Source organism: Carassius gibelio, chromosome B7, assembly GCF_023724105.1.
Source record: "Carassius gibelio isolate Cgi1373 ecotype wild population from Czech Republic chromosome B7, carGib1.2-hapl.c, whole genome shotgun sequence".
NCBI lineage: Eukaryota > Metazoa > Chordata > Actinopteri > Cypriniformes > Cyprinidae > Carassius > Carassius gibelio.
The window spans coordinates 9,698,270-9,724,877 of NC_068402.1; the positions used below are offsets into that span (position 1 = coordinate 9,698,270).

Genomic DNA, 26,608 nt, shown 5'->3' on the forward strand with positions numbered 1-26,608 from the left:
ATTTCTTTTGCTGTAATCTCATGAGCACATTTGGCCCATTTACACTGGTAAATAATTCAAAATGACCTTCAAAATGGGGGAAAAAACAGAGCTGTTTTGGCATCAGAAGTAGAGTTTTTGGCGTTTAAACAAATAAATCACAGTTTGCAATGGGTTATTTGCAGTATTGCATAATCTGGCAGGAGGAATTTTTTGAGGTTTACCTATTTTTTCTTAACCATTTGATTTAAGCCTTGTGCTGTGCTGAAAATCCTTTACCTACAGTAATGTGGTGTTCCAGTTCAAAAATATCCAGCCTATTAAAAATTGCTTGTAAATCTCTCATTATGAAATTATTACCAAATTTCACATTCAATCTTTTAATCAACTTGTTTTCATTTAGTAAGCAAAGGTTTTGTATAACTTTTTGGAACTTATTATAGTCCTCAATGATTTATATTATTTATTATTTATATTATAGAGCTCATACACCTCAGTTTACGAGTAAAATATTTGTGGATAATTTTGGCATTATTCATTCAAAATCAGCGGTGCATAAACTAAAGATCTATTCAGATTAAGACCATTCACTTCCAAAAAGAAAATTAGACATTTTTAGCTAAGTTAGTAGGTTTCATCCAATGAAATATGGTGGTCGAGAGGTCAACGTGCTGCAATTTAAGAAAACACCAGCAAATAAAAAAAAACCATCTTCATCAATTTGACAACACAAGTGTTGGAAAGCATCACAACAAATGCATGTAATGAAACGCGTTGCAAAATCTCACAACCCATGCATATAACGAAACGTGCTGCAAATCCATCACAAGACATGCAAATTAAGAAACGCTGCAAATCCTGCTGCAAATAGCACTGGCCACAATGGAAATGTTTCAAGGAGACCCCAAAAAATGTCGGACCCAGCTGGGATTTGCTTATCGTGCAGTAGCTTCTGGTCAGTGGAGTTGTTGGTGAACTGAAAGGTGAGTTTTTTTGTTTTTTTTTAAACACCCTGATTGCATGATTCCTTTATCTTTTGGATATTATTAGCCTAAATAAGCTGAATAATTACATGATTAAATGTAAAACGTTACTTAAGATGGCTAACTTTAATATTTTCAGCTAAATATAATTTCAAGGTTAATGAAAATAAATGTGCAATTCTTCATTAATTGTTTCTTAATGTGCATGTGTTGTGATGATTTGCAGCGCGTTTCGTTATATGCATGTGTTGTGATGATTTGCAGCGCATTTCGTTATATGCATGTGTTGTGATTATTTGCAGCGCGTTTCGTTATATGCATGTGTTGTGATTATTTGCACCGCGTTTCGTTATATGCATGTGTTGTGATTATTTGCAGCACGTTTCGTTATATGCATGTGTTGTGATTATTTGCAGCGCGTTTCGTTATATGCATGTGTTGTGATTATTTGCACCGCGTTTCGTTATATGCATGTGTTGTGATTATTTGCAGCACGTTTCGTTATATGCATGTGTTGTGATTATTTGCACCGCGTTTCGTTATATGCATGTGTTGTGATTATTTGCACCGCGTTTCGTTATATGCATGTGTTGTGATTATTTGCACCGCGTTTCGTTATATGCATGTGTTGTGATTATTTGCAGCGCGTTTCGTTATATGCATGTGTTGTGATGATTTGCAGCGCATTTCGTTATATGATGATTTGCAACACTTATGTTGTCAAACTAATGAAGATGTTTTCTTCATTTACTGGTGTTTTTTCAGTTTGCATGTGTTGAGCTCTCTCGGCCACCGTAGAAATAACATTAATTCGCATTTTTTCAACAAAAAAAAAAAAGTTTTAAACGACATCTGCCAAGACAAGTGTTAATTTGTGCGTTTTTATTGTTGATTATTGAACAAAATAAGATGATATGGTTGAAAAGTCTGCAAAAAGCTCAGGGATAAAAGTTTAATGTTGTTAAAGTTAATTTTGGCTCTTGTTCTAAACCATTTAAAATGCAAATGTGAAACATTGCGATATTGTAAACATAGCTTTAAACATATTTCCTGTGTTCCTCGTGCGAGTGGGGCAAGTTGATATCAGTGAGGTCATTGCTTTCATCACTGGCGCCATTATCCCAAACACTCTCATTTGACGGACACTCACCAGACTTTACTTGGTTACTCCAACCCTACTACCAATCTACTGAAGACCATATACAGTCAAATAACTATAGAATTGCATCATGTGAGCGTTAAATCCGAAACAAAGATGTGGAACAGAAATAAAAAGTCTGCTTATCTTACATGTCTTGACACGGAGGCCTTCGCTTGGCTGCCTCCACAGACTGCAGGTTTTTCACGGTTGATGTAAATGTTCCCCTGAAGGAACTGGGCCACCCAAACAGACAGACGTCCGCTCAAACTCATCATTCTAGGGATGCCATTCCCAGTTGCTGCATAATAGCAGCACTGTGACCAAATGATTTCCATCATGCCGGAACAATTACGGCCCACTCTGATTGTCTAGAACTGAACAAACTGTCCTGAGGTGGCTTCTGCGCTTGCAATCCGTTCCGGATGCGATGGCGGACTAGACGCTAAAGAAAAGCATGACCCTGCTGAGGGTGTTTGGAAACTCTGTAATGGAGGAATTTTCACCTTTAAGTGTTTAACAAAACCTTAGACTCAACAGCATGGAGTGTCAAAACTTTGAGATATGTCATGTGACTTTCACTCCAAGGCTCTGTTCCAAAACCTAGTGCGCTGTCTTCATACTCTTCAGTGGACTCCCAATGCAACTGCTGTTGCTGATGTTATCATCTTTTTGGGCCAAATTCAGGCAGTATTGCAGGCATTCTTCACAGAGAACACATCTCATAATGCAAGCTCTCTGAAGAAATGCAATATTTACAATTTACAGTTTCTTGCAAAAAATATTTATTTAGTTAGAATTCTATATTGCTACTGTAGAATGTTAAAAGTTAACACATGCAATAAATTAAATATGTTTAACACTAATTTCTTTTAATGCTCAATTTAGTGAATTTGTCTATAAAATTCACAATTTTTGTGTTTTAACACAGCTTGACAAATAGAGAATAAAATATAACAATGTGAGTAAATAAGTGTAATCAGAAAATGACTACTTCTAATGCTGCGAAATTTAATTCTGACAAAATTGGAGTTAAACGTAAAATACTTATAATTTATTTAATGTAAAAAAAAATATATTAGTAAAAAAAATTGTCTAATCTACTAAATACTTTTCATCTATTAGCAAACTTTCTCTCTATTTATTTTTTTTATCCCAAATCACTTATGTATACTATCGCTCAAAAGTCTGGGGTCAGAAAGAGTTTTTTTCTTCTTCTTGAAATTAAATTAATACTTTTATTCAGCAAGGATGCAATGAATTGATTGAAAGTGATCATTTGTGATACAAGTGATAAAAACTATTTCTATTTCGAAAAAAACGTGGTTCTTTTGAACTTTATGTTCATCAAAAAACCCTGAAAAATAAAATGTAAATGTAAAAATGCAGAACCTAAAAATAGGTTTTTAAAAAGTAAAAAAATGAATGAACAAAAGCTTCACCAACAAAAAAAATAAATTAAAAAATGTATTCTTGAAATTAAATAAAAAAATGCATTCAGCAAGGATGCAAAGAATTGATTGAAAGTGAAAGTTAAGACATTTACAATGATAAAACTATTTCTATTAAAAAAATGTGGTTCTTTTGAACTTTCTGTTCATCAAAGAATCCTGAAAAATAAAATGTATCACAGTTTCCACAAAAAATATGAAGCGGCAACTGTTTTTTTAAACATTAATAATAGGCAGAAATGTTTCTTGAACAGCAAATAAACATATTAGAATGATTTCTGAAGGATCATATACTAACCACAAACTTTTGAACAGTAGTGAATGAGATTTCATTTCTAATAGGTTGCTGTCTTATTAGACTGCTGCCTCTCTAGAGAGCAGAAAAACAAAGCTGACTAGTTTTTGGAACACAGCTCAAGAGCAGGTCACAGTTCAGTGTTTATTCCCTGAGGTCTGCTGGGATACGAGTGAATATGAGTCACCTGGCTCCGCTCTTGAATGGCAGGAATCCAGGGGGTCAGGAGAGGGGAAGTGACAGGACTATTTTCAAATGCCCCACACAGAGAAATGTACAAGCGGCAGGTGGCCAGGACTCACGGATCGCCAGAGGATCTGAGATCTGTTGTGAGTTTGGAAGAAATCGAGGTTTCGATGACGAACGCTCTGGATTAAAAAGATCATGGACTGACGTTCTCAAGACCCAAAGGCGTGTTTATATTATTCAGCAAACATTCAACTCTTGTTTCGTGTTTCTCCATCATTGACTGAATACTGATGGGATAATGTCAGAATACTTAATGGTCCATATCTAAAAGTTCAACAGATTTATGAAGAAGAAACTGGCTGCATAAGGATGACCTGAAGAGATTGAACACATTAACTACATTTTTACTTTATTTTCTGAAGAAATTGTGTGCCAAAAACCATTAGGATATTAAGTAAAAATCATGTTTCATGAAGATATTTTGTACATTTCTAAATATATCAAAACTTAATTTTGGATTAGTAATATGCATTGCTAAGAACTTCATTTGGACAACTTTAAAGGTGATTTTTCAGTATTTAGATTTGGTACCCTCAGATTTTCAAATAGTTGTATCTCGGCCACATATTGTCCATTCCTAACAAACCATACGTCAATGAAAAGTTTTTTTTTTTCTTCAGATTATGTATAAATGTCAATTTAGAAAAATGTACCCTTATGACTGGTTTTGTGGTCAAAGGTGACATATCACTGTAGCTGATGTTCTCTTGTGGCTCAATAAAACTTTTAGTTATTTCCAGGATTCATAATACAATTTTGTGGCTTTTCAGAAGAAACTGCAAAAAAAAAATCATAAATCAAAAGAAATTGTGAATAAAAATGTAGAACCTAAAAATAGGTTTTAAAAAAAGTTAAAATAAAATAAATGAATGAACAAAAACTTCACCCACAAAAGAAAAAAAATTGCATTTTGGAAAGTATTAAAACCTAAATATATGCTCCTAAAATATATATATAATAATATTTGTAAAATAAAGCTATAAATACTAAAGTACTTTTTTTTCAGATTGCAAGATCTTTTCCAGGTATCTGTTTTATGTCAGGGTAATATTTTACCTGGAAAATGTAAATAAATTTGCATTAAAAAAATAAATAATAAAAATGTAAAAAAATAAATAAATAAATAAATATTGCATTAATAAAGTATTTTTAGAACCTAAAATTATGTTCCTAAAAAGAATACCCATATAATAGACTGGTTATTTTAATATGTGTAAGTATTACTTAAGCTTGTTGGCATGATGGTAGCACATTCTGGGTGGTTATTAGGGTGATGCTATGCTGTGCTAAAATCATGATAACAGATGTCTTCTTGTGGCTTAACAAGACTTAAATATTTCAAGGATTTATCATACAATTTTGTGGGTTTTTACAGACTGCATAAGATATTCCATTTTATTTTTGAGGTATTTGTGTGTGGTTATAAATTCCCATGAAGTAACTATGAAAAGAATTTACCAAAAAAAGACTCACCAACTGTGTCACAAGGCTCATCTTTATGGACACAAAAATCTGTTCTGGGGAGCGAAAACAGACAAGAGAGAAACAGAAACAAATGTTAGATAACAAAAGTGTATCAAATGAGATTTATATTGTTTCTCCAACACAGAAAAGAGATTAAAAAGAGAGCAGGAGACTCGTTTTTTAATTTTTCTCCTGTTAAACTCACATGGGTTTCATCTAAGAGATTTAGAGACCTCAAAAATGTCTCAAACAATGTTTAGACACCAAATTTTGCAGTCACAAGTCAGAGATCTCACTATGAACAAACATTTCTCATAATTTCCTTCCATGAACAAACTATAGACTTTCTGCAAGTTGATTAATGACTCATTTGTGTCTTTTATTTCTACTAAGGCACTTGATCTCAAGGTTGGCAGATCATTTTTGGGACTAGACACAAGGTTGGCAGATATATGAAACATAACTGAGAAGTTCATTAAATATTCATTCACTTGTGTATTATTTATTTATCAGAGAAATAAACTAACCAGATTCAAGACAACAAAAGCAAACATTAAAGGCAAAACAGCAAATAATCTTTAGTAAACAAGGAATGAAAAGCTGATATATAATATCTTGGGAAGCTTCAATATATCTGTGAAACAAAGGGGTCCTTCTGAAAATGTTTTGGTTTGTTTGGATGCCAGTTGACTAAACCTGACCTCTGATGGTTAAATAGTGCATTGTGGGAAAACCACATCGTGACATTTGTGGCTTTTTAAAAATTTCAAGAAAATAGCATTTTACTTTTGTAAATTTTACAGTACATGTACTCAATACTTGGTAGGGGCTCCTTTTGATTTAAATACTGCTTCAATTTGGCGTGGCATGGAGGTGATCAGTTTGTGGCAGCAAAGATGACACCAGCAGATGACATACCCCAAATCATCACAGACTGTGGAAACTTAACACTGGACTTCAAGCAATTTGGGCTATGAGCTTCTCCACCCTTCCTCCAGACTAGGACCTTGGTTTTCAAATGAAATACAAAACTTGCTCTCATCTGAAAAGAGGACTTTGGACCACTGGGCAACAGCCCAGTTCTTCTTCTCCTTAGACCAGGTAAGACGCCTCTGACTTTGTCTGTGGTTCAGCAAATTCCTTGACACGTCTGTGTGTGGTGGCTCTTGATGCCTTAACCCCAGCCTCAGTCCATTCATTGTGAAGTTCACTCAAATTCTTGAATCGATTTTGCTTGACAATCCTCATAAGGCTGCGGTTCTCTCTGTTTGTTGTGCATCTTTTTCCTTCCACTCAACTTTCTGTTAACATGCTTGGATACAGCACTCTGTGAACAGCCAGCTTCTTTGGCAATGAATGTTTGTGGCTTACACTTCTTGTGAAGGGTGTCAATGAATGTCTTCTGGACAACTGTCAGATCAGCAGTATTCCCCATGATTGTGAAGCCTAGTGAACCAAACTGAGAGACCACTTTGAAGGCTCAGGAAACCTTTGCAGATGTTTTGAGTCGATTAGCTGATTGGCATGTCACCATATTCTAATTTGTTGAGATCGTGAATTGGTGGGTTTTTGTTAAATGTGAGCCAAAATCATCAAAAAAAAAAAAAAAAAAAAAGATTTAAACTACTTCAGTCTGTGTGCACTGAATTTATTTAATACACTAGTTTCACAATTTGAGTTGAATTACTGAAATAAATTAACTTTTCCATGACATTCTAATGTATTGAGATGCACCTGTATATATATCTTCAAAAATCCCCCCCAAAAAGTAATATGCATAAATAAATGTAAGAAGTTTTTTTTTATCCAAATATATACACACAACCACACAGCATTGTATTCTCACCAGTGGCCTTCTGGGTGGTTTTTTTTTTTCAGATATTTGATGTTTTTTTTCTGGAATTTGTTAGGCAGGTCAGTGGTGATAGAGTTTGGCCACAACAGCAAGGTTAACATGAGCGTGCTAAGAATTATGTCAGAGCCCTATGGAACAAACAGGGAACGTCTAAAGGCCAGAGCTGGGTGTGAAATGGCAAACAGATGCTTCAGAAGAGGACATTTTCCCACGCACCCATCTGACGACTGAGCAAGATGCTGACAGCTTCACGTCAGCATCTAGGAACGATCAATGTGAAGTTATACGACACATATATCAGGGCTCAGGGTGTCTGCAGAGAAGTGCAGACAGACAGAAGAGACGACGAGAAACAGAAAGAGACTAATGCAAACACCAAACAATACTTGATGTCTGGATATTGTCCAGACTCGCTTGCATTCGCATGCACCCAACCCCCCCCACCCCCCACCCCCCCACCCCTCCCCAACTTCCCGACTGGCCTGAATTCAAACAGATTCTTCCCCACATTACAAGTAGAAAGCACATCTCCTCCCCGCCACCAAAGGAAACCCATCTGACATCCAAGAAGATCTAAGAGACTTTGTATTTTAAATCTCTCAGCACGATAAGAATTGCAACAAATTCTAACAAGCAAACTAGGCAAGTAGTTCCCTAAAACACAATTAAACAACCCGTCACACAGGGTCAGTGTCAGATCATGCTGAAGGCACCTCTGAATCCCTCAATTAGCAGTCAACATTGCAGACTGAAAAGCATTCCTGAGTTTAAAGCAACCACGTCCAATGCCTTCAAATCTGCTAACAAAGAGTTAAAGATGTCTGCTGTGCTTCCTCTTGTAATTGTCTTTGGCAGGGCTGAACTCTGGGGAGGTAGTGGCCGCAGCCTCAGAGCCTGTAATTTGACTTTACCAAAACCATTTTTTAGCTTAAAAAATGACTAACTAACAGGTGAGGAGAAGAGCCAGAATACCAGATACTTCTGCTATGCTTTTAAACACCAAATTGTTACCAAATAACAAGCAGGGATTGTGGTACTCCGTGTTGGGGAGTAATTCAGTAAAAGCAGCGACATCACTGACTTTACTAAATTACTCAACTCAACTATATATATAATTTAAATATATAAATATATCTTAAAATGCTGAGCTTATAAATCGATGCATTATTAATAAGTCAATACGTGTTTAAGGTTGATTCTGCTGGTATAAGGAAACTGAAGTGATAGCGCTGACACACAAAAAACATCAGTTACAGCATTTCTAACTTGACAGCGCAGGTGGTAGTTTATAAAAATAAAATACATTAAACAAAACATCAGCATACCCGCCTCTGTGTCACAGTTGAAACTGAAGTACACAGCTCATAATTTATATAATAATTAATACAGTAGTTTAGCATTCAGATGTGTTACATCGCAAATACGAAAATATTATAGAATATTTGGATTTGTGCCGAATGAGAATCCAAATTTGGATTTTTGCCATTTCACAAAGCTCCATTGCTGCGGACACCACCTTCCAGATTGGGGGTGAACTGCCTGTATTCATTGTAAGGCCTCATGCGCTGAAGAGATATGCCCGTGCTGTGACGGTTCTGTATGAATACATGTATCGTTCCACCCCATACATACAGTACATACATAAACACTCACATACAATTACACTAACTGGCCACTTTATTAGGTACACCTTGCTAGTACCTGGTTGGACCTTTTTTCCTTCAGAACTGCCTTAATTCTTTGTGACCTAGATTCAACAAGGTGTTGAAGACATTCCTCAGAGATTTTGATCCATATTGACATGATTGACGCAGTTGCTGCAGATTTTTGGGATGCACATCCATGATGCAAATCTCCCGTTCCACCACATCCCAAAGCTGCTCTACTGGATTGAGATCTGGTGACTGTGGAGGCCATCTGAGTGAAGTGAACTCATTGTCATGTTCAAGCATCCAGTCTGACATGATGTGAGCTTTGTGACATGGTGCATTATCCTGCTGGAAGTAGTCATCTGAAGATGAGTACACCGTAGTCATAAAGGGATGGACAGGGTCAGCAACAATACTCAGGTGGGCTGTGGCATTGACAATGCTGACAATGCTCAGTTGGTACTAAGGCTCCCAAAATGTGCCAAGAAAATATCCCCCACACCATTACACCACCACCAGCAGCCTGAACCGTTGAGACAAGACAGGATGGATCAATGCTTTCATGTTCTTTACACCAAATTCTGACCCTATCATCTGAATATCGCAGAAGATATCGAGACTCATCAGACCAGGCAACATTTTTCCAATCTTTTATTGTCCAATTTTGGTGAGCATGTGTGAATTAGCCTCTGTTTCCTGTTTCCTGTTTTCCTGTTCTTAGCTGACAGGAGCGGCACCCGGTGTGGTCTTCAGCTGCTGAAGTCCATCTGCTTCAGGGTTCAATGTCTTGTACATTCAGAGATGGTATTCTGCATACCTTGGTTGTAACAAGTGGTTATTTGAGTAACTGTTGCCGTTCCATAATCTCTAACCACTCTGACCTCTGATATCGACAAGACATTTTCATCCACACAACTGCCGCTCACTGGATATTTTCTCTTTTTCAGACCAAGACTCTATAAACCCTAGAGATGGTTGCATGTGAAAACCCCAGTAGATCAGCAGTTTGTGAAATACTCAGACCAGACCAGACCTGTCTGGCACCAACAACCATTCCACGTTCAAAGTCACTTAAATCCCCTTTCTTCCCCATTCTGATGCTCTGTTTAAACTTCAGCAAGTCATCTTCACCACATCTAGATGCATTTAATTGAATGAATTGAGTTGCTGCCATGTGATTGGCTGATTAGCAATTTATGTTACCAAGTAACTGAAGTAGTAGTGCACTGGATCAGTCCATTCTCTTAAAGTGACAGTCTTTATATTAATTGAACAGCAACAACAAAGAAATCACTCACTGCTATTAATTGAAAAGCTTTTGTAACTTTAATAAAAAATCATCTTTAATTTGTACAGTCCAATATGCAATGTTGTTTTACATTTGATTACTTTATTCAATTTCTGTACCTAAAAAATAATCAAAAAAATAAAATAAAATAAAATAAAAAATCATTGTTTATTGTATGTGTATCTTTCCTCTATTGTATTTATTTGTGCAATTGCTTGTAGATGGAATATTCTTTTTATAGATTTTCCATAAACATAGCACATACCGAACTTTACCGAACCTGTTCTCTAAAACCATGAAACAAATCGAACCGTGAAAAAGTTGAACCAGTACTTTAAACTATAAGCAGGTTGCAGATTGGAAAGCTACATTTTCAAAGTAGTTCCAAGTCCAAAGTACATCCCCAAAAGTAGTTTCCCCAACATTGGTGGTCAACAAATGACAAACTAAAACATCATAGGACCTTTGAGGTGGTTCGACAGAAAAAGAAAAAAGGAATCAAATAATAGGCTTTTTGAATTAACAAAGACGTTGCTGTTTACTAGATGTCAGACAGCTAAGATTAATGTCTCTTGTTGTGAATCTGCAGTCATCAAACATTTCACCATACGTGCTGTGTGACGTGTCATGTTGGCTGTCTGATGTCCCTCTATTCCAAAGGGTTTTTGATGTGGGCTTCTGGCTTTCCTTCTTGTTCTTTTACAGCTTAAGTGAATGTGACACACAGCTGGGTGCTGAAGACAGATCCTGTTCAGCAACAAACGGCTGGGAAGGGATACAGTTAGGAGCGCTGATTTCCATTAGCACTGACGTGTGTGGAGGATATGACCGGCCACACTGTCCCAACTGTCGCAAAACCGTCCAAATGAAAGCATTTCTGACATCATTCTGCATAATAGGAGCTAATGCTGCATTCTATTCGACTCGGAAAGTCAGAATTTCCAACTTCCTACTTGGAAAGGTGCAACAGAAAGTCAGACTTCCAATTTGGAAACTCGTGCGGAAATCTAGAGGTGCCAACATTACATAATAGTCAGACCTGTTTAGTAAACGCTCACAGAGACTGCTGTGTAAAACATGGTAAATGATCATCTCTGTTGACTATCATACATTTCATGGCATTATTTAACCATTGTAATTTGGTGGTTTATAGACGTACTTAAATAAAATCCAGCTAATATCTATCTATCTGTCTATCTATCTATCTGTAAGGCCCATAAATTATTATTATTATTATTATTTTTTTTTACTTTTAAACGTGGATTTGTCAAGCAGCATTCAATGTTTGTCAAAAACTTTCCAGTAAAAGAATATGAACAAATTTCTTCTTATATGAATATGAACTTCTTTGATTTTTAATTCATAATAATTCTCCATACACCACTGTTCAAAAGTGGTCGGTAAAATGTTTTAATGTTTTTGAAAGAAGTCTCTTCTGCTCACCAAGGCTGCATTTATTTGAATAAAAATACAGAAAAATCTGTAAAACTGTGAAATATTATTACTATTTAAAAAAGCCACTTACTAATTCAACATATTGTAAAATTGTATTTATTCCTGGGATGCAAAGCTGAATTTTCAGCATTATTACTCCAGTCTTCAGGGTCGCATGATCCTTCAGAAATCAGTTTTTAAAAAGTTCAAAAGAGCATTTATTGTAAATAGACAGATTTTTAAACATTATAAATGTCTTAGTGATCCTTTTAATCAATAAAATGTAATTTCTTAAAAATATATATCTTACTAACCTGAACTTGAAAGCTACTGTGGATTCACATCAAATTCGATTCTACATTTTGTTTGTCAACCCAATTCAAATTGAATCCAAATTCAAGCATTCTAAATTGAATTCAAAATGACGCACAACAATCGCATTTGAATTCATAAGTGAATGTCTGTAAGTTACAGATCTGTATGCGTACAGACAGCAGTGTTTGACATAATGCTAATCACAAAATCACTATGACTTCTCGCAGCTGTAAACTACAACCATGCATGTTACACAGCATGTTACCGTACAGTACACAGGCAGAGTGATGCCAGCCCTAGTGCTGGGGATCTACCCAGAACAACTCTTATAAAACATAGATTGGTAAGTAATGATTTTATGACGGATCTCAGCGAAGGCCTGAATGAGTTTAAGTTCTCAAAAGAGTAGTGAAAAGCGTGGTGTGAATGCGGCCATAGAAGCATTAAGAAGATAATCTTTCTTCAGTCAGCAAGTGCCGGGGGAACCTGGGACGAGGCACTGACAGCTCCAACAAAGCTGTGAGAGGGGAAACCAAGGCACACCTTGTCAAACCTTAATTTTCTTTGATGCATTCCCGCTGCCCCGAGCCATCTTGGCATGCAAGCTGAGACAGATGTTGCTCCTGTACGCTGCATCCTTACAGAGAGCTGCTTTTGTACACCGGCGGAGCTCATATTTAACCCGGCTCAGGGGGAACAAAGGCCGTCTCTGTGTGCGCTGACTCTCCCTGCAAGCTCCTCGGGCCCGGGATGACAGATAGTATCTGACAGGCTCACATGAGTCGTTTTAACAAAAGGATTTTCTTTTTCTTTACTTTTTTGGACACTGAAAATTACAGTACGCTAATAAACCCTAATCCCGTGCCGGGAATGCCGTGTTTTGGCTGCCTTGAGTAATCTGTTGTAGTGAAAAGATGAAGATCGGAAGCAAATCTGTCTCGCTGACAGAAGGATTATTAGGCTCTATCACAGCTCCGATACTGGCGGGTTCAAATTGTGTTGGATCCCAATAAAAGGGATGAAAAAAGGTTAAATCTGTCTTAAGCAGCCAAGAGCTGAAAGAAACCAAACTTCAAAAGAACGTGTGTGACAAAACGGCAAGACGTAAAAGAGCAATAAAATCTGTGCAGATGTGATGGGCCAAAACAGTATTTGGAAACAGAAGTAAATTGTCTGTTTTTGTCTATATCTTTTAAATTCTGCACAATCTTGTCTCTTAACTAACTTTTTTTTTATTGTTGTTGGTTAGTGTCTGTTAATCAACTGGTGTTTTGGTTTGGTTTTAGCAATTTTTTTAATATTACCAAATGTTAGAAATAGCCACTTTGACAATATGCCAATGATAACAATGAGGAGAAAAGATTGACCCAACCGCATGCCGGCACACGTGATGAACCACTCACGGGTGACACACTCTGCGAAGGACCAGAAGTACAATATATCGCTAGTTGTCATTCACACAGAATTCACTTTTGTATTGACAAGTGTTGTGACAAGTTTTGTATTGAAGTGATGAGGGCAGTGGAATAGGAACAATTATATAACTTGAGCGCTGCGTTTTTAGAATGCCGTTTTATGCAAGAGTTGTTTACATAAAAAAAATAAAAATAATAAATTAAAAAACCTGTTAAGAACTACTACTATATTTCTGATATTTTATGTTTGCATTGTTTTAACAGAACATTAATAATAATCTACTGGTGTTATATATTTTGAATTTGAATTACCTTGACTTGAAATTTTTTAAAGTATTTTCCTTGTATTAATTCTGAACAAATAGTACAAGATGTAGTTGTAATTCATGCATCTTTTCTGCAAAGATATTTAAAAAGTGATTTGTTTAACATTTACATCATGTTGACAACAAGAGGGTTAATAAAGAAAAAGTCCTAGTTTTAGTAAATGTCACTTGAGTGTGAACTTGAGTTCCATATTTACTCATCAAAGCATGATTCATAAGTACCTGGTGACTAGCACAGCCACGTCCACAGGAGGAGGATCATCTCTGCTCCCAGGAACGTGATTGTTTCTCAGGTATCGTGCGCCGTATTCCTCATTCTGCCAGTGACAGAAGCTCTCCAGGGCTTTTTCTCCATGGTGGCCCACCTTCAGCTTTTCCTAAGAAACACACTAGACAATTAGAATCTGGTTTACAGACTTCAGCAAAACTGTAAATTAGACACTTCTCACTGTTTTTGTAAAAAGGTCTGTAGTTACATGTTCTTCTGTGGTCATTTGAACACAATCAAAGCACTAAACGTCAGTCAATTCCAAATCAAAATTTGGGTTTTATGAGCCTTTAGATGATAGTGTTTACATGAATCACTTTGCTACTTGCTAGTCATTAGAGAGAGTGTTTTACTGTACAAATATTTGTTGATAGTAAATGTTTCTTGAGCAGCAAGAAACATTGCTGTTTCAGCATTTTAGAATGATTTCTGAAAGATCATGTGACACTTTGACTCCCGCTGACATGAAGTGGGAATTGTTGATTCATCGTTCACACAATGAAATCAACAGGGTTTTGAGGAGTGCCGTTGTACGTGAAGACTGTGAGACATCAGAGACTGTGAGTCCAAAGGCTTTGCCCTGAAGCATCACTACATATTCACACTAATGGCTATTCAGTGACATCCGGACATACATCATTTCAGAGGTGAGCACTCAAAAAAACCTTCTGGCAGACTCTCCGGAGCCTTCGGAGAGAATGAAATCCAGCAATAAAATGAAGGGGAAAACCAGTAGTTAAACACACACACACGTTTGTTTCCGTGAATTGTGGGGACTTTCCATAGACTTCTATTACTTTTATATTGACCCAACTATATTTTCTTTCCCCTAACCCTAAACCTACCCCTTAAAGAAAACCTGCTTGCATTGTTACACTTTCAGATAAACATCATTTACTATTTTGAATCATTCTTCTCCTGGTCTGCAGTCCCCACAATGTCAAAAAATTAGGTTTTACTATGCTTTTGAGGACATTTGGTCCCCATAAAGTAGCATAAATAAGCGCGCGCACACACACACACACACACACACACACACACTCAGTGAGGATAAAATCACAGGTCCTGAGGACAGGAATAAAACAGCAAGGCTATGGATAAATGGCAGGTTGAGTCATGATGTACATAGATCTAGATGTTTGTACACTTACTGGACGGGTGTGCAGGAGAACCAACTTGGTGACCCGGATATGGATCCTCACACCCAAATTCTGGTGTTGAAACATGTTGTACACCTGTAGAGAGAGAACGAGACAAGAGAATTAACTTTGACTCAACATATTTTAGGATGGAAATCGTGAAGTATCAGTAGTGGGTTTCAGTGGATCTCAGTAGATTTTTAGACAAAAAGGCAACCAAAAATGTGTTAATTGCCAAAAGCACATGTTATCAGCTGATGTTGATATCAAAATATCAGCTGATTCTTTTGGCCTAGCTGCTATATTGAGCTATTCAGTACCATTTAAAAATAAACGTTGAAAACTCTTCTGTGTGCTTCACAACTCTTATCTTGTGACTTGAAAATATAGAGGAGTGTTAATGCAAAAATGATATTACAGTTTTCTAAGTTTGATTTAATGTCTATTTAAATAAATCGATTCAAAACACTGATTCAATTATTCATTTGAATCATAAAAAAACGCGGTTTATTTGGTTTATTTTAATGAATAACTGGAAATATATGCTTGGGTTGTTTTAAGTAGAATTTTACAGTATTTTATTAATCTTTATGCAGTAATTTTATTTTCTATATATTTTTATGTTTGATATTCTATTTTTATTTCCTCAGAAAATATCAACAAATAATGTTACAAATATTTATTTATTTTAAATTCTGCTTGGTGCAGCTAATGTTACAATTAGTGATATTTGAGTTTTTTCTTTAAATGAAAAACTGTAATGCCTGGGTTGTTTTAACAAGAATTTGACAGTATTTTATTCAACATTGAATAATATTTTTTGTAATAATCACAATTTTATATTTTTGTGCAGAAAATATCAAGAAAGGACATTAGCAATAACTTTTTTAACATTTATTACAAATATTCATTTCTTTATTTATTCCAATTTTCAGCAGAAAAAGCTTGTCTTTGAGACATTTCTAATATCTGCTTACACCTTGTGTGAATAAAAAACGATTTTGAGTAAATATTCTGTAGAAGCAAAACCAATGGTTAATGAAAAAAAAAAAACACTGGCAAAGCCAACTCGCTAAACAATAACTTTTGAAACATAACATTATCTTTTTTTTTATCTCTACATAAAAGAAGACAAAAGAATAAAGAAAAAGATATTCGAGCTTTCATCATCCTCAGAGATGTAAGCTGTGTGATTCACAATAACATAAAATAAATGACTGGCTATTATAGAATAAAAACCAATGACAATTCCATGCGGGATGAAGTTAATGAAGAAGTATAGAGCTGAACTGATGGGAGGATTCAGATATTGATGAGTAACCGGCGTCTGGAGGGGAATCGCAGAGACTGATTTGAATAACAGCACAATTTTCCAAAGTGTTGTCGAACTCGCTTCTGGGGAATGTAAATCTAAGGACCTCAGGGAGGATAAAAGGAGGTGTACTTTCTTAACGAATCTCACACATCTGGGCAATTCATTCATTTTTACACAAATCTTCATATGACTCACCATTGTCATTAGAGATACAGTAGAAAGGGCTATTCTTGAGTTGATGAGCTTTGCATCGCCGGAGCAGATGCAGCGAGGTGTTATTGTGTGGACTGTTTTACAGATCAATTTTCAGTTTGTTTGTACTTTATTACCCAGACCTGCTTCCAGATGCTCGCAGCAAACACTGTGTTTACGAACCTGTTCTAAATGAGCAACTTATAAGAGTGAGGTCATTCACTCTGGGACACGACTGAAATACACAACTGAAGATTCATTTTCTTTCTTCCTTCCTTTCAAACCTACACAAACAATCTCATAAATCTGAACAATCACCAAAGTTGTTAGGTAAAGTCAACAGAATGTAAAATCGAAATATATATCACCTTTATTTCAACTAACAAAGACATTTTTTAACACTTTTACTTTTAACTCACATAAAAACGTGGATTTATATACAATTTCTCTAATATTACAAATCTCTTTTTATTTTTTTTTATTGTTCCAACCTCTCCAGCAACTTGACTCTGACACAAACACTTGCAGTCCATTCAATCCCAGATGGATCAAATCGAGTCTCGTCCAACATTTTATTAATTCAATATCTTGTTTTGCTCAGAAACATGTCAAATTATGGAATAAAAGGGGTTTCAAATAAGGTCTTTGCCAAGGTTGTATAAGAAATAAAAAAACATAGGTGTGTGTGTGTGTGTGTGTGTGAGCTGCCGACTCATGAATGTGTGTCCACACACAGCACAGCTGCGGTCAGCAGAGCAAATGTTATGTTCACACACTCACTCCCAACTACTATCTATTTCTCTGTCCTGTTTTATGAGCACATTCTCTTCTTGCCAGGACCTACAATGTCCAAATGCTCTGTTACATGCAAAACATGCAAAATATGCAGTGTAGGCATATATTTAAACCATTTGTCAGTATAAACAAAATGCACGGCAAATACACTAGCTTAGGCCAGCGCTTCTCAAATGACTGTTCTGACAGTCAGCAGAGAAAAACAGCAGAAAGCAAATAATACACAACTAACCATGTAATTGTTGATAGTTAATTCAGCTAAATAAAATGCTGATAAAACTCTGCCAATATCTTTTGCTGTCTGATGTCTGTGCCTCAAACTCAGCAGTATTTTATAACAAATTCATCTGTTACTAAGTAAAAGCCAAATTAGGCAGATGGCGACATGGACAGGTTGCCTGACATGCCCTCATCTGTAAAAGTCACGGACGCAAAGTAAAAGAAAACACGGCCCAGACTGAATTAAATATTGGTTCACACATGCAGCATGAATAAACATTTTTAATGACCACAATGTGTTTATTTATTATTGGCTGTCGAGAGCATGACACCATCGAAATTCATTTGGAAACCAAAAGGGTCAATTTTCCTATTCAGCCAGTGTCATATTGTTGGGCGTATGCAGTTTTAACCCTGTAAAGACCACTGTATCATATTTGATATGCAGATTTCTGTAAAACTTTAGTTTAGGGATCAATTCTCACTATAATCTAGTTGCTTATTAGCATGTATACTAGCATATTTGCTGTTTATTAGTACCTATAAAACACTGATTAATGTCTTACTCTTCCGTTACCTTATTTTAGATACCTTGATCTTACCAAACACCTCAACTTAACAACCACCTTAATAACTATTATTAAAGAGAGTTTCACTAGTTCACCCAAAAATGAAAATTTGATGTTTATCTGCTTACAAACTGCAACGGTTTGAGTTAAAAATCTTTGTTTGTGTTCTACTGAAGAAACAAAGTCACCTACATCTCAGATGCTCTGTGGGTAGTCTTGTCAAAAGACCCGGTACTTCTGTACCAAGTTGGTACTAAAAAATGTAAAATGTTATGGCCACAGATTTTTTTTAAGTACTGGTGGTACCGAGAACCCGGTCAACCCGGTTCTTGATGGGCTACCCGAAAACTGCGCAAATGCGCTCTCTTCATAAAAACACTGAGATGTTGCGACATTAAAATAAGGAAACATCAAACTAAGATCAAATGAAAGAGTTCAAGAATGTAAGTTTCATTGTTTTTCCCATACATTGATTTATTTGTGGTGGTCTGCCACAATATCAAAACTGACCGCCACAAATAGATTTTCCAAAAGGCTTTGACTTCGTTGAATAAACATGAGCACTGTACGTGTCGAAGTCGAAACCCGGTGTGGGTGTTTTTATATCACTGTATTTCTGAAGAAAACCGACGGTCTTAAGAAAATTATGGATCTCATTTTCATTTCATCTTGCTTGTAATGCTTGAGCAGCGTTTGTGATGATCTGATACAGCCGTTACCGGGGAAACCTCTCTCTCGCGCTCTACAAGCACTTCCTGCTGAATATATATGCCGCCGCAAATAGAGTGAGAGTCTGTTCTGTTATGAATATTATTAAATATTTTAATTTAAATTTCAGACTGAAATCAACACTGTTATTAGAGTAGTTAATCATTAGCATAAGCACTGCTAACGCTAATATAATGAGCATTAGAATGAAGTTTCTTTATTAACAATTTAATGCAACTAGAACTTTTATTATGGTAAAAAACATGTTGATATTTACTATTTTTACACACCAGAGGCATTTAAATGAACTGTAAATCTAAAATATGCGTGCTAGAGAATGTACAAATGGTTAACATTGTGTCACATCAGTCAGAAAAGCAGTTCTGGGCTTTTTTTTTTAAGCTAACTTAGTTGTTATTCTTGGCTTTAAAATTCAAAAGCCCATTTAAATTAAATATGTACACAGTTTGGATTGTGTTTTGCTTTGGTACTAAAATTGGTATCAAGAACTGTGGATTTTTTTACTGGTATTGGTACCGGATGCAGAAATTTTAGTACTGTGACAACACTACCTGGAGGTAAGCAGATTAACATCAAATTTTCATTTTTGGGTAAACATCCCTTTAAGCAGCAAATTAGAAGTTTACTGAGGCAAAAGTCGTAATTAATAATTAGTTAATAGTGAGAATTGGCCCTCAAACTAAACTGTGAGCCACATTTCTAAGGCTAAAACAGGGCTCCAGACTGCGACCAAATGGAAGCATGAAGGTGTGCGCAGAAAAAAATATATGAATAGTGAGGAAACAATGGATGGTTTTCATGCTTAAGTTAAGTAAAAGACCACTTTTTAAACTGGAGAAAGTGAACATGCTGGTACTGTTGTGGGAAAACACATGCAGCACTGTCACCAACAACAAGTTTTTATTTTCCATTTTGTTTTCATTTTGAAAAGCTTGTTATCTTTGCTGTTTACCTCACATTACACAATGGAGGCTCATTTATTTTTATTTTTTATTTGATTCCTCAGTGTTTGCTTAACGTTCTGTAAGATATTACTGGGTAACCTATATAATACACCATGTGGTGCATGGCATGCCTCAACTTGTTCGTTTTTGTTAATAAACATTTTTTAAGCTAGTTTGTCATTGTGTTTTGTTGTGCTTTTTAATTAAGAATAACAATGAATACATATTTTGTTTTAGTCTTAAAAAGTGAAAGGTAGATGTAAACATCTTTTCTTGTTAAATGTTACAACAAGATTGTGAACTGTTGAATGTTAACCACGTTCGTTTCCATATAAACTATGATATAAGTTCATCAGCATGCACTGATTAATCCCATGTTGTAGCACAAAATAAATAAATAAACATTGCAACTAAATCACGTGCTGGTGCAACCAACGGAGAAAGTTAGTGGCAAAAGAGCGGCCAGTGGGAAGAATGAGTCTGGAGCCCTGCCAATATAATCAAAACTTATCTATCAGACATTTTTAGAACACTTTCACATGCCCTTAACACCACGATTGCCCCTAACCTATTGACTGTCCTGTTTGGCCTTCCCCCAGCTTCAGTTGTATCATCCACAGTGTGCTGCGTCATTGCCTTTACCACTTTGTTAGCTAGGAGTGCCATCCTCCTTAAATGGAAACATGCCTCTCCCCCATCACATGAGGATTAGATATGAGAGGTACAGTATTGCAATACTTCCACCTTGAAAAAATCAGACACGCTTCCAAAGGATCACTGAGATCCTTTTACTAAAGATGGAGCCCTGTATTGTGCACTATTGAAAATGTCTCTGTAACATCTGGACCTTCTCATTAGAGTCTTAGTAGAGGACCATTTGAATAGATTGTGTGTGTGTGTGTGTGTGTGGCCTGTCTTGAAAGGATATACATATTGTTTAAAACCAATGACTTTATGGAGAAAAAATTAATTGGGCATTTGACTGTGTAGTTTTACCACGGTATGAGACTCACCATGTTCATGACGGTGAGCAGGAAGCGCTGGGCGGCCTCAGCTCCATGATACTGCACCATGTTAGCGTCAGCCACCACGACCGTCTCCACCGTGTACTCTCTGCTCAGCCTGATGGCGTTCCTCTTGCTGCGCACCTCCTCTGCTCCTTTTGCCCTTTTCTCCTTCTTCTTGTCTAACAAACATACACACACACAGATACACAAATGTACATATAAGAAATGCTAGGCCTGAGAAATATTGTACACTGATGTTCAAAAGTTTGGGTTGGTAAGATTTTTTTTCTCATGTTTAGCAAGGCTGCATTTATTTCACCAAAAATGCAGTAAGAACAGTAATATTATAAAATATTCTTGCAATTTAAAATGGCAAGAATTCCCTGACAGTCTTATCTGTCCTGTCCTCGTTTAATGAGTCTCCCTGCGTCTCAATGCGTCTCAATACTATCCATCCTAAATAGTATGTAAGATTAGTATTGTTTCCCAAAGCATAGTATGTTGAAAAGAGTATGCCAAAAGTCCCCGGATGGTCTAATATTTCAGGTCGATTTTTGAAGTGTGGATTCATGCACATTTTAATGGCTAAAACTGTCCACAATCCATTGCGGTTTGGCGAAGGATTCAGTCCATTGCCAAACAATTGTGTACACCTGATCCTCATGAGCTCTGCTCCCTTTATATTTGTGTTTTGATGGTTTGTTTTGTGTGTGCGTTCTCCTTGCTTGTGTCTTCAGTCTTGGTAGAGCTTGCTATTCAGTATATTGCATCCAGTCTAGATTCCCTCTTGTTAATTCTAGTTTTTTCGTTCCCGTGTTTAGTCCATAGTCTAGTTCCAGTCTTTGTGGTTTAGTTCTTTATTTTAGTTCTTGAACCTTTTTGATTTGGTCCTTTTATTTTCTTTCTAGTTTTCAGCAAAGTTGCGGTCTTGTCTTTATTTTGTTTGTAGTTCTAGTCATTTATTCCTAGTGAAAACGGTGACAGAATATTCAGCATCATTATTCCAGACTTCAGTGTCACACAATCCTTCAGAAATCAGTCTAATATTCTAAATGCTGCTCAAGAAACGTTTCTCATTGTTATTAAAAAACAGTGCCGTTTAATATTTCACCATGTTACATTTTTTCCAACTTCTCTGATAAAATAAAGTTCAAAAGTACAGCATTTATTAAATGATAAATCTTTTGTAACTCTATTAATATATTCTTTACTGTCTTTACTTCTGATCAATCTAACGCTAAAGATAAAATTATTATTTTTGAACTTTTGAGCAATAGTGTATTTTATGCACACATGAATGCTTGAACCACACATTACAAGTGTGAGATCTTGCGCAGTAAGAACTGCCTGTGTTCAGGTTATGTGTCATATCTTATCGTCAAACCTGCAATTATGTCAGGAAATGTGGTCTTTGTTACTCAGAGAGACATACATATGTATACAAACACATTGAGATTGATACACAGGACAAGCGGTTCCTGGAGCAGATAAACAAATCAACAACAAACAGAGAGAAACTCTTCAAACATTACGCTTATAAAGCACGATATTTGACTGCATCTGCTGTCAGCTCTAGGCAGGGGACACATCTTGGCTCTTAAATAAACGCTTTTCATCCTCAGAATTATACCACACATGTTGTATGTGTGCACAATTAGACCTGATCATAACAAAGGCAACAGCTTTACTGTAACCAAGTCCAAACCTTTGTCGGAGCTTATGTCCACCAGGCGCAAGACCTGACCAGAAGAACAAAGACAGAAATTAAACCAAAATGGTATTAAAGCCAACATGAATTCAAAGTTCACACTATTTAATTTTGAATGCATGTTTGAATGATTGATTTAAAGGTGCTTATTAAATATACTCATATACATATATATATATATATCCATTTTAAATAAACAAATAAAGATATTTTTACTCATTTTCTGATTTCTGCCCAAATAAAGCTTATGCTTAAAACTAGAAAAAGGTACAGAAAGAAAAATACACTTAATTCAAAGGAAAGGCAAGATAATTTTCTTCAGATCAGATTTTTTTTTTCTTGTTTTAAGTATAAACTCCCTGAAAACAAGACTCAGTATCTTAAATCATATTCCTTTTCAAGTAAATGCATTTTAAATGTCTGATTTTATTTATATTTGTAATGGAAAACAAGACACTAATTAAATGCAGTGTAAAATGTTTGTTTTTGTAACTTCTTGGTCTTTCTTGATCTGAGCAGTTTGTAGTCTGATTTCATGTGTATTTCCTCACAAAGATGAGTGTGTGTGTGTGTGTGTGTGTGTGTGTGTGTTTACTGAAGACACCTGTAAACATGCCCAGAGATTTGATGATCCATTACCTTGGGAAAAACCAAATAATGTTTACCACAACACAAGTCAAAAAGTCAATTAGCGAAAGTTTTCTGAAGTATCAAGTTTAGGATGTTGTTTCAAATGGTAGTTTTCCACCATCTGGAGTCCAGTTTTGGTTTGTTTGCTGGGTTGCACAAACCCTCCAATTTGTCCTTAAAAGATCCCCAAATGTTCAAAGATGGCGTAAAAGATGTACAGGATGTTGTGTTGTCATCCTTTGCACTTCTTCTAGGTATTTATTTAAAATATATATATATATATATATACAAATTCAAACCATTAATATATACAATAATATTATCTGAATAATTCTAAAACAACACTAATATGTACCAGTACTGAAGTAAAAGGCAATTTGGCAAGAAGGCAAGAAACTTACAAAGCAAATGTATTTGTTTAGTTGAGTGAGAGTGGACTAATTTTTTGCACCCATAATTCAGTAGGGCTCTGATGGGGGTCTCTGCTGTATGTTTACAGGTGTTTAGGAAATGTGTTTGTGTGAGTGTGCGCACATTTATAAATGACTAACACAACATATGGTCCTAATGTGACACGCTCTTTTTTGCAGTGCAAGGATTTTTTCCATTCTCAGCTGTTTTCAGGCACATCTGACTGGAGACAATGGAAACTAATGGTGCCTTGGGCTTCACCACAAATGACACTGAAAATCACACATTTTCTAGCAATGTGCTGATACCAGCAATAATTCCTGCAGACAGAGACAATTATAAAACAAGTAATGAGTAACAAAAAGACATCATAAATGGTCAGGAAGTGATCACAAAACTGTCATGTAGAAATGTCTTAAAGAAACAGTACACACAAAAATGAATTCAATCATTATTTACTCACCCTACAACAGAGTTTAAAAGAGTTAATATTATATAAAGTTATATATATATATATATATATAGTCAAGTGCCCAAAAATGACAAAGCAGCACCATAAATGCAGTCCAAATGACTTGTGGACTCTATAATAGCCATATCAAGTCACTTTTTATCATGCATTAAGCCCTACAGGTCTCAGTGAGCAGCCAAAGGAAAAACCTCCATAAGATGTTTAGATGTCGAGGGAGAAAAGCCCTGAGAAGAACCAGACGCAGCTAGGGGAGCCTAAACTCCTTGGGCACTGCAATAATTGCACATGTGCTAAAGATTATTTATTCACATAGATCATTTAATACAACCATGGGTTCACTAAATAACGATATTACAATTATTACATTTTTTGAAATGCTAGTGGGGGAGATGAAAAACTGTAAACATTAAAATGAAAAACAATGAAATTGCCAGGATAATGACTTGTTTGTATATTTGACTCATGATACACCATTTTTTAAAAGTCAATCTTTTGTGAAAAGAAACTGATGGGATTATTGAGCAAGGATGAATAAAACTAATCAAAAGTGACATTAAAGATACAATGTTGTTACAACAGATTTTAAACAATTTAAAAGTAATTTTTTCCTATTCATTAAAGAACCTGATTTTATATTATATTATATAATATTATATATATATATATATATATATATATATATATATATATATATATATATATATATATATATGAAGCAGCACAGCTGTTTTCCAAATTAATAATGATTTTATTAGATATTAGAATGATTTCTGAAGGATCATGTGACACTGAATACTGGAGTAATCATGCTAAATATGTAACTATCTAATCACACAGACAACAATTACTTTTAAAATGTAATTATGTTTCAAAATATTGAAATATGTATGATGTAAATATATAGTTTTTTTACTGTATTGTTGCTCAAATAGGCTAAATGCAGTCTTGGTGAGCATAAAAGACTTCTTTCAAAAATCTTACAGAAATTAAACATTTAAACAGTATTATACTTTTTACATACAAAATTTCAAGCACAATATTAGGAATATACATGAATGTAAAGGAGATTAAAAAATTCCACTAGACTTATTATACAGTATTCCACTAAAAGGGCTTTATATGTGTTTGGAACAGAATGAGGATGAGTAAATGATTTTTGGCTGAACCATTCCTTCAACAGTCCCATTTGTTAATAACATCATCTTGTTATTCATTAGTCTTTATAAAACTCTATCGAATCATTGCTACTCTTGGCTTTGGTTTATAATTGCTCACTTCAACTGGCCACAACATTTAACCTGATTTCAGGTCATGACGCTGATGTGTCCCTTCCAAAATTCAATTAATATTGATGTTGAACTGCAGATAAATCTCTCAGTCAGGCCCCTGAAGCCTTGTGAGGGGCCGTAATGGTGAAAACGATGTGGTTGGCTATAAATAATACTCCTGTGCTGAAGGGGAAACATAAACCACATACCCACTTCCCACACCTGCTCAGTGTGTGTGTGTGTTCATTCTTACATGCTGTGCAAGGGCAATCAAATAGGTAGGTAGAAGAAAAATTTATTTTTTCTTTATACCGGAGCAGCTAAAAGATGACGTTCTTTAAAAATAATTACAAAATTTGCTCAGCGGGTGCTCTTCCTCAGTTCATTAGACGTAACAGCGTTCTCCATGGAGTTAAGTATCCACTATGACTCAGGCATTTCTCCTAAAATGTCTCATAATAGAAATAAATTGACACAAATTAACCAATAGATTACATTAAATAAGAGTATAGAGTTATCAAATAAGTCCACATGAAAGCTCAGATAATTTGGTCTTGGAAAAATCTGATAAGAAATGTTGATTTCATATTGAAATCTCTGACCATTTTCCATACTTTGATATTTGCAAATCTGAGAATAGATAGAGACTTTATTAAGGTTTCCTCAGAAACTCCAGAGGAGACAATTACTGTGTACCTAATATAAGAGGAAAATAAATCTTAATATATATAAACTTCAAATATATATTTAACTATTATGTATATTTACTCTTAGCACCTAATTTGATTATAGCGCATGCTACCTAGGCTATCTTTATAGCTCTTCTTCTCTATTCATATTTTTCAAAATAATAAATAATTAATGTCTGAATTTGTCATCTGTGACCTGAACGTGACCCCAACAATTCAGGTTCAATGTTGTTTTGAGCAGAACTTGACTAGGCCGAGTTGTAGGGTCAAGAATTAAAAATACCCTAAAATTGATGTTGTATGAAACTGGACTGCTAGAGGAACAGATTTTGTTATTATTTTGTCATCATTTACATACCCTCATGCCCTTCTTAGAGGCCATTCTCACAGAATGCATTTTTCCATTGGAATG

At 35.5% G+C, this 26,608-nt stretch overlaps 1 protein-coding gene across 2 annotated transcripts in view; it reads right to left on the bottom strand.

The window, feature by feature from the left end:
- Window positions 1-26,608, bottom strand: part of adamts17 (ADAM metallopeptidase with thrombospondin type 1 motif, 17) — a 101,137-nt gene that overhangs the window by 59,448 nt on the left and 15,081 nt on the right. For both annotated transcript variants that reach the window (XM_052559999.1, XM_052559998.1), the window contains exons 4-7: window positions 21,025-21,197; window positions 15,261-15,344; window positions 14,064-14,218; window positions 5,569-5,612 (exon numbers count right to left, since the gene is read on the bottom strand). In XM_052559999.1, the coding sequence (XP_052415959.1) occupies window positions 5,569-5,612; window positions 14,064-14,218; window positions 15,261-15,344; window positions 21,025-21,197 (456 nt within the window). The remainder of the gene's footprint in view (window positions 1-5,568; window positions 5,613-14,063; window positions 14,219-15,260; window positions 15,345-21,024; window positions 21,198-26,608) is intronic.